At 48.7% G+C, this 9,650-nt stretch overlaps 1 protein-coding gene across 4 annotated transcripts in view; it reads right to left on the minus strand.

Moving 5' to 3' along the window:
• Nucleotides 1-2,891: 2,891 nt before the first annotated feature.
• ACVR1B (activin A receptor, type IB) overlaps nucleotides 2,892-9,650 on the minus strand; it is a 44,139-nt gene continuing 37,380 nt past the window's right edge. For 2 of the 4 annotated variants that reach the window (XM_011930619.1, XM_011930620.1), the window contains exons 8-9: nucleotides 7,989-8,119; nucleotides 2,892-5,984 (exon numbers count right to left, since the gene is read on the minus strand). In XM_011930619.1, coding sequence (XP_011786009.1) covers nucleotides 5,859-5,984; nucleotides 7,989-8,119 — 257 coding nt within the window. In that variant the 3' untranslated portion in view covers nucleotides 2,892-5,858. The remainder of the gene's footprint in view (nucleotides 5,985-7,988; nucleotides 8,120-9,650) is intronic. The other 2 variants (XM_011930622.1, XM_011930621.1) reach the window with 1 other exon arrangement.

Raw genomic sequence — 9,650 nt, forward strand, 5'->3', positions numbered from 1 at the left:
CCAGTTGTTTCATCATATGCCATTCCAGATGTTGCTGTGAAGGTATTTTAGACGTGATTAACATTTAAATCAGTAGACTGAGTAAAGCGTATTACCCTCCATAATGTGGGTGGATTTCATCCAACCAATTGAAGGCCTTAAGAGAAAAGGCTGAGGTGTCCTGAGAAAGGATTCTGCCCTCAGGACTGCAACACCAATTCTTCCCTGGGTCTCTGAGCCTGCTACCCTGACTTGCAGCCCACACAACCATGAGTCATCTCTCTTTCTAGTCTATCTGTCCATCCATCCTATCGATTCTGTTTCTCTGGAGAACCCCGACTAGTAACGCCGTTCCTGGCCTGAGCCAGGGCTTCTCCTACTTCCCTCACCTGTGCTGTGCATTCCTCTTATGTTCCTGAGTCTCTTGAACTCCACCACTCATTCTCGTTTGGTTGTGTTTAGCAAGCACGTTCTAAGGCCTGTAGAGGTCAGAAGACATATGGGCTGGGGGACAGAAATTTAAGCTATGTGAAACAATAACCCAAGTGACACAACATTCAAATGAAGTCAAGCCTCCTGTGTCACAGGCCTCACTAAGATGAAACATTGTTGGCAACCTTCAAAGGCACAGGAAGAGGCACTAGAATGGTTGCCATTCCAATTTTCAAAATGGTAAGAGTGGAACCTGCAATCACAGCCTAGTGAATTTTAGGCCCATGCCTGGCAAGATGACTGACTATTCACAGGATGGCCTGTAAGGAGCCTTCATTTGAACCAGGCCGAGATTCACTACAAACTACTGTCTTTCCTTCCAATGAACAGGTAGATCGATCAAAAACGGCCACAGTGATACTTTAACAAAGTACTTGGGCTTCTTCTGCTATCTCTGTCTATCTAAAAATTATGGGCCAAGTGAAGTGGTTCATGACTGTAATCCCAGCAACTTGGCAGGCTGAGGAGGAGGTATTCCCTGAAGCCAAGAGTTCAAAACCAGCCTGGGCAACAAAGGGAGACCCTGTCTCTATTTAAAATAATAAACAGGCAAGGAGCAGTGGCTCACGCCTATAATCCCAACACTTTGGGAGGCCGAGGTGGGCAGATCACCACCTGAGGTCAGGAGGAAGTGGGCAGATCACCTGAGGTCAGGAGTTCAAGACCTGCCTGGCCAACATCGTGAAACCCCGTCTCTACTAAAAATACAAAAATTAGCTGGGTGTGGTGGCGGGTGCCTATAATCTCACCTTTTTGGGAGGCTGAGGCAGGAGAATTGCTTTAACCCTGGAGGTTGCAGTGAGCCAAGATCGCACCACTGTACTCCAGCCAGGGCGACAGAGACTCTGTCCCAATAAATAAATAAACAAAAAATAAAAAATTATGGCCAGGACACAAGGACAATTTAATTAGCAGCTGATTAGGTTATTGGCATAGATGCCAAACTTAAAGCAAACTTTTAGGAGTAAGTTACTTGATTTTCTCAGCCCAGCAGAGTCTCAGACTGGGAAAACTCAGGACAATGGAAAACTCTGGGTAATAATCAGGATTTAAAAGTAGTGACAGGCTGGAGCAATGGGCATGGTCTATAGTGAAACTTAATAAAACTATAAGGTCCTGCACTTGAGTTCAGAACACCAACTTCCCTTATACAGGAAGGAGAGGGGAGCTGGATTTTACTCAATCAAGAGATGAGATGCAGTCCTGGGATGTGATCTGCGGCGTCAAGCACACAGTCTGTGGGGTTCTTATTCTAGTCTATGATATCTGTTAATACCTGGATGCAACATTATGTACACATCCTTTGTGGTCCTAGACTCTAGCTAGGTTCAGAAGAGAGCGGCCAGCCTGGGTGAGGAACATGGAACCAGAGCAGGACAGTGCAGTGGGGGAAGGGCTGTGCTCTGTGGTCAACATCCTGGACCCAAGGTCTTTTCCACCCGTGAGCTACGTGATCTTGGGCAACTTATTTGACTTCTCCTATCCTGTTTCCTAATCCATAAAGAGAAGATAATAGTGCCCATCTCATATGGCTGCTCTGAGGATTAAAACAGTTAATATATGTAAAGCAAATTTTGGCACATTGCTTAGCATGCAGTGAGTTTTCGGTAAGTATTCGCTAATATTAACTGAAGAAACTCGAAGCTTTGCTAGAAGATTCATGACAGCTGCCTTTACATATTTTAAGGGACCTTATAAGGGAAGAGAGAGTAACTGCTTTGAAAACCCTGTAGAAGTCTCATGGAAGTTGCCCAGCTCTACAGAAGGAAGGGTTTTCCACTGAGCCAGGGAGCCTACAGATGGAGCTGTGATCCAGCATTAGCAGGAGGCCACACAGGCACCTGACAGGGACATAGCAGGGAAGTTGAGTGCCTGATGGTGAACCAGGGGATCTTGCGGGTCTCATCTAAACTGGAGACTATGATTCTAGGATTTGTTATTTTAGATCCCCTCAGCCTAGAGAGAGCGAGAGGACATTCACACCCAGCACACGCCGAGGATCCCAGAGGAACCACTGAAGACTTCCTCCTAAAAGTCACCTAAGCATCCCAGAATTCACAATTTCACTTCAGCTTAGGAGGAGGACTCATGCCTCTGAGACATGAGAGAGTGTGACTAACCAGGAGCATGACCCTCTTTTGTAAATAGGAAAAAACGTGAGAAGACAAATTCACACAAAGCCCGATAAAAGGGTGCTTGGTGTCTTCCGTCCCTTACACGCCAGACCCGCCCTCTAGGAACACAAAGCAGCAGTCTCAGGAAGACCCAGGACGTTGGGATCAGCATTCCTCTTGCTGGGGTCTGCTACAGCTGGTGTGAGCACTAGACCCCGACCTTAGAACATCCACCCCATTCCCAATTCCCCTGACAAAAGCTGGGTGGCCGCACTGCATATGTGGGACAGATGGCACCAGAAAAGCTCTGTGAATAAAACTTTTAATAATGTACAGCAGAAATTGGACAGGCTCATTCTTATATTAAAACAAAAGATTTCCTATATTACAATTTATTTACATTTGCATACTGAAGAGGTAAAGTGTCTAAGTGGCTATTTTACAGTCCTTTCTAATAAAATGTACAAAAACAACAGAAGTACCGAGAATGCCGTTCGGGGGCCTTTACGGCGACGTGAGAACGGGCTTGGACTTGGTCTGTGAATCCGGAATCCAGAGGTGCAGGTAGCACTATGGATCAGGGTCAGCCTCGGGGGCCAAAAACACGGCTTCGGTTTCTCCCCAGTTCTCGCTTAGTGTTAAAAGTGGCAGGGGTGGGTGTGGGAGCTTCACAAAGACCTGCTCCATGTTCCCCAGAGGTGGAAGAGTTGGACTGTGTGTGGAGTCAGGGCAGAAGGGCCACCTGGGGAGTGGGCTAGTGGCTTGGGAGTGGACATGTGTTGGCAGATCCCAGAGGCTACTTGTGACTCTGGGCAGAGGAGTCTAAGTTCCATCATCACCTACAAACCGCCAAGGTTCTGCTGCAGCGGGGGTAGGTGGGAGGTCAGCAGGGGTAAAGACGGTCCCCCCAATGACACCATGGTATTTAAACGAAATTAGTGGCCAGTAAATTGGCCCAAATGTTAGGGGAAGATCTCCTTTAATGCAAGGAAAGAAGCAATAATCAGGCAAATAAACAGAAGGGCCAGGAGCACTGGGGAGCCTGAGGGCAGGGACAAGGCTCTCCCTCCTCTACAGGCTTTGGCAGAGAACTGCTGGGTTGGAGGCAGAGATGCTCCAAGGCTGCATACACAATACACCTCCCCTGGGGACAGGAAGGGGGCTCAGAATGAATGCAGTGATTTGGGGTCTCACCTAGGATTCTAAACCCCAGGTCTCATCACCCTCTGGTCTCTTTGTGGAGGGGGTTGTGGGGGTTCCTCTTTCTTCAGTGATCTTCTGTAAGAACAGTAATTCTAGGCTCAAAAGGGTCGTAGAACCAATTATGAAACCTTCTGGTCTCACAACAGGCATCTACTGACTTGAATCAGCTCTTTTTACAGTGCTCCAGGAGTAGGACCCAAGCATGTCTTGTTCACAGATGTATTCCCAGCACCTGGCACCCAGCAGGCACTTCATACACATTTGTCGAATAAATGCCTGGAGAGGGTGCAACCAGCTGGACAGTGCACGAAAGGGCCTTAGAGCAAAAACCACTCATGGAATTGAGGGTGGGGACAAAATGCGAGAGAGACTGAGCCCCAGGGCAGAGGAACTCTCACTGCTGAGTGGAACAGGCTCAGGTGCAAGGACAAACATTTCCAGTGTGATTGAGCTATGTGCGTTCAATTGGAGAATTTTTTTTTTTTTTTTTTTTTTTTAGGGATTTCTTTAAAAACAAATAGATTGAGAGGTAATCACAGAGATGGTTTTCCTTTTACAAAAACTTAATATTTAACAACATTAAAAAAAGTTAAAATCCAAACCCTCCCAATAAAATTAAAAAAAGAAATCAAACCACTCCAGTTAAAAGTTATGGCTTCAAAGTTATTATATACCTAAGATATGCTGACCAAATCACCACCCACAGCCGTGCTTCCAGGCTTCGTTAAGTACTATACTCAGATTAAATAACATGTTTGGCTCAGGCTGTTCCCTTCAGTAGGGCTCCTGAAGTGGATGCAAACCTCTCACCTTCCCTCCACCCTGATCAGAAGACAGTCCAGTAAAAGAAGACCCATGCAGATGCCTCCCTCCCACCCCGGCCTCCCTCCCCACTCCTTGCCCACCCTTCCCTTCCCCACCCCAAACCTACCACCACCAAAAATATACACTGCTGTTTCCAGGATCTGGGAGATGAAAGACAGATGTGACATTCCAATCTGAGTCCCGAGATCTGGCTTCACATTCCTCGGCCCTTCCTCGATGCTGCTGAGGATGATGCCCTTGGGCTGGCTCATTTCCCACGGCTGACACTAACACCCAAGACTTCTGCCAGGATTCCTTCCCTGCCCATCCCACCCACCTCCCTCACATTTTGGCCCAAAAGCCTCTTTTGTCATGGACAACTGGGCCAGCTTTGGTTCCACAATCTGAGATGGAGGAGGAGAGCTGTGCTGACGCTGGGGTGGGCAGAGCAGCCTGCTGAACACAGTACCACTGTGGCATGAGGGGCTCTGCCGGAGGGAGAGACCTCCAGGGAAGGGCACCAGGGAAACTAGATGCTGCTCACTACTGAAAAGAGGCACCAGCACGCACGGACAGCATGACGACCACACCCCCGACCTGCACATGCACAGAAAGCTCAAGCAGGTAAGTGCGCACCTACAGACACACACACACACTCACGCGCACGTGTAAGGGCATGGCACGAACCAGGCACAATGGGGGACGCACCTCGGCACATGCACACACGGCTGGACAGACAAGCGGCAGATTCCGTCTCCACTGGCAGCCCCCCCAGCATCCATCCCAGGGAGGAGAGGAACGCGCGGCTCAGAGCTGCCTGTGAGAGGGGCTGCACTTCTGGTTCTTCCGGGCCACCTTGGTGTGCTGTGGGCTAATCCCTGAAGGAAACCCTCAGCGCAGTTTAGCACTGGCAACACCTCGGCTCCTCCGGCCCCTCTCAGGCCCCGTCACTGCTCCTGGCCATGTGCCAGATGCACCGGGTTTTGCGGGACTTCCCACTACAACCAGTTCGAGTTGTGGCATTGAGTTCTCCACACAATTCGCTCTCAAGAGTCTCCATGCCATTAGGAGGTAAATAGAAAAGGTGTCTGTCTCAAACCCAACATGGGAGTGAGCGAGTCTCCCGGGCTCTGTCCCTCTTGCGGGCCAGGGCTCCTGGCCACAGAGGGCTGGGCAGAAACGAGAGGTAGGCCTCCATCGTACGCTCGACGCGGCAGCTGTACGTAGTTCTCGCTGCCAGGAGCTCCGTGTGGAGAGAGGGAGCAGTTAGATCTTCACGTCTTCCTGCACGCTGAGCTGGGAGAGTGTCTTCTTGATGCGCAGGGCCGTCAGGCGGGCGGCGCCATTGGCATACCAACACTCTCGCATCATCTTCCCCATCACCCGCAGCGCCTGTGCAGAAAGACCCAGGAGCCATCAGCTTGGCCATGCCCTGGAGAAGCCTTTCTGGTCCCCAGGCTCTCATTCATTTCCCTGCCACCTCCCGCTCAGTGCAGAGCCTGGCAGATCCACCGGCTGACCTTAGGGAAATGCTCTGCAAGGCTCCCTTGTCTCCTTGGCTCTTCCTTTTTTTCTTTTTTCTTTTTTTTTTTTTTTTTTTTAAGGAGTCTCGCTCTGTCGCCTGGGCTGGAGTGCAGTGGTGCGATTTTGGCTCACTGCAACCTCCGCCTCCCGGGTTCAAGCGATTCTCCTGCCTCAGTCTCCCCAGTAGCTGGGACTACAGGCACGGGCCACCACACCTAGCTAATTTTTGTATTTTTAGTACAGATGGGGTTTCACCATGTTGGTTGACCAGGATGGTCTCGCTCTCTTGACCTCGTGATCCGCCCGCCTCGGCCTCCCAAAGTGCTGGGATTACAGGCATGAGCCACCGCGCCCGGCGGCTCTTCCTTTTTAAGGGACAGCTTGCACAAGTGAAAGGCAAACGCTGCAGCTAAAGGCCAGCTCTTCTGGTCTCACCTGCCCTCTGAAGCAAACCCTGCCCTGAAGGTTCCAAGGAGTGCGGTGAGAAATGCTGCTCTATGATGCCACATGAATGCATCAGCTAAGATGCAATTCTGTTCTGAAATGCAGAAATGCCCTCTAGTGGTTAGACCCTTTAAAGGCAGGGCCAACCTCTACTTCACCAGGTAAGTTCTGGGGCTCTAATGGACAGCAAGGTGACTAGAGTCAACAATACTGTACACCTGAAATGTGCTAACAGTAGGTCTCAACTGCTCTCACTACACACACAGGCAACGACATGAGGTGACAGATGTGCTCATTAACTTGAGTGTGGTAATCATGTCACAATACATACATGTATCAATTCAGCACCTTTGTTACAATTTCATTTGTCAATCACACCTCAATAAACTTGGGAAAAACATAAAAGGAAATGCAGAGCCACAAATGAAAAGGAGGTCCGTGAGCACTCAGCTAGGCAAAGCCTGTTCCCCTGAACACTCTTAAGACCCTAGAATTCCATGTTTATTAGGATGTATGTCACAAACATGTCTTCATACCAATTATTCCCACCAAATGCTGTTTCCCCCACACCCTGGATTTCATCTGCCATCTCTCCCAAATTCACATTCTCCATCCCAATCCCAGCCCTGTCAAACACATCACCTCCTCCCTTCTGAGTTTCTGGAAAGACCACTTTCCTCACAGGCATGTCCTCCTCCTCTGTCTGGTCTCCAGGCTTCTCTTATGGACACCTCCTCCTCACTCTTCCATGAAGCTCAGCTCAGCTTGGGCTCCAGCACTGCCTTTCCCAGCTTGGTGTCTAACAGCTCTGGGTTCAGTTGTGTATTTATTTTTCCATACTTAGAATTAGCTAACAACTCACTTGTTGACCACCTCCCTCATCTGTGTCTTGGGGACAAAGCCTTTTCCTTTTTCTTTCATGAGACAGGGTCTTGCTCTGTTGCCCAGGCTGAAATGCAGTGGCCCAATCATGGCTCACTGCAGCCTTGACCTCCTGAGCTCAAGCAATCCTCCCACCTCAGCTTCCCAAGTACCTGGGACTACAGGTGGTGTGCCACCAAGCCTAATTTTTTATTTCTTGTAGGGATGGGGTCTCCCCACACTGCCCAGGTTTGTCTCGAACTCCTGAGCTCAAGCTACCTTCCTGCCTCAGCCTCTCAAAGTGCTAGGATTACAGGCCTATGCCACCACACCAGGCCCAAAGGCTTTTCTTCTACTAGGCTGTGAACTCCAAATGGCACCCTACAGGGTCCAGGGAAAGAGACTGTAGCTCCAAAGGGCTTGGTATATGTATAGTAGCACCTAATAGTAAATAATAACTGACACTCTCAGGGGGCCCCTCTGGAGCCTGACCCCATTGTCAAGAAATCCTTTTCTAAGGTGGAGAAATCAGGTTGATGGGAAAGCCACAGGAGACCAGCTGCTTACCTCATAACTCTGCCACCAGTTGGGGATGTTGGGACGCAGCTTCTGATCACATACGACCTTTCGCATTTCCTCAATGGAAGGGTCAGAGGGCACTAAGTCATAATATGGCAGCTGATATTCTTCATGGACTCCTGGGAGAAAAGAAAATATCTACCTGAGTTATCAACAGCAGGAAGAGATTACTCAGAAGCCAGTGACAAAACCTACACTGTGCTCTGTAAATACCACTATCCCCCCCTAAGGTTCCTTAGAAAAGTTAGTTAATTCTAAGTATGGAAAAATAAATACACAAGAGGGGCCGGGCGTGGTGGCTCATGCCTATAATCCCAGCACTTTGGGAGGCTGAGGCAAGCGGATCACCTGAGGTCAGGAGTTTGAGACCAGCCTCGCCAACACGGTAAAATCCCGTCTCTACTAAAAATACAAAAATTAACCAAGCATGGTGGCGAACCCCTGTAGTCCCAGCTACTAAGGAGGCTGAGGCAGGAGAATCGCTTGAACCCTGGAGGCAGAGGTTGCAGCAAGCAGAGATTGTGCCATTGCACTCCAGCCTGGGCAACAGTGCAAGACTCTGTCACAAACAAAACAAAACAACAAAAAGAAATACACAAGAGTAGCCAGGAACATTTCTTTCATAGCCAAAGCAAGGAATCTATCAAAGACTACTGGGGTCACAACAAAAGGCACCAATTTGATAAGCTCCCAACTGGCCAAAGATGGGGACCTTTAAGTGACAATAACATGAATAACTTCAATGGAAACAAACATGTTTAAAGTCTAAAAAAGGAAACCTCAGTCACCTCTGTGGGAGGCTAAGAACCACCTCATTATTTTGAAAAATGGTAAGTAAGTGGAAAGAATCAAGTATTTTTTCTGCCTCTCCTATTCCAACTATATATCATGGGAACCAAATAGATATGCAGGGGAAGTAATCATTCTCTTAGTTTTGGACAATATCACCATGGCACGTTAACAACACAAAAATAGAGAACCAACACTACGCAACTTGTCACGGACGGAAGGACAGAGGGAACCCTGTGTCCCTGAACCCCCAGAAATGATTCTAGCTGCCAGAACTACCTACCAATTCATAGGAAATACCAGGAAGAGTAGAATATGTGAATTATACCTAGGCAATCTGCAAAATCTAGCCTGGGAAACTCTACAGGACAAATGACCTGGATTCTCCGAAAAAAACAGAGTGGGAAGAAAAAATGAGGGGGAACATGTAGACAAGAAAAGATGTAAGAGCTGTATTCATCAACTGCAGGGGATAAAACTTACTGGAACCCTGATTTGAACAAACTGCTTTAAAAAATTAGGAGACGGGGGAAATCTCAACACTGACTAGATGTTAAGTGATATTAATGTTTGCCAGGCACGATGGCTCACGCCTGTAATCCTAGCACTCTTGGAGGCCGAGGTGGAAGGACTGCTTGAACACAGGAGTTCAAGACCAGCCTGGGCAACACGGCAAAACCCCGTCTCCACAAAAAATACAAAAATTAGCAGGGAAGGGTGGTGCACCTGTAGTCCCAGGCTACTCGGGAGGCTGGAGTGGCAGGTTCACCTGAGCCTGGAGAGGTGGAGGCTACAGTGAGCTGAGATCGTGCCACTGCACTCCAGTCTGGATGACAGAGTAAGACTTTTGTCTCAAAAAAA

Source organism: Colobus angolensis, unplaced genomic scaffold (assembly GCF_000951035.1).
Source record: "Colobus angolensis palliatus isolate OR3802 unplaced genomic scaffold, Cang.pa_1.0 Scaffold87, whole genome shotgun sequence".
NCBI classification, from domain to species: Eukaryota; Metazoa; Chordata; class Mammalia; order Primates; family Cercopithecidae; genus Colobus; species Colobus angolensis.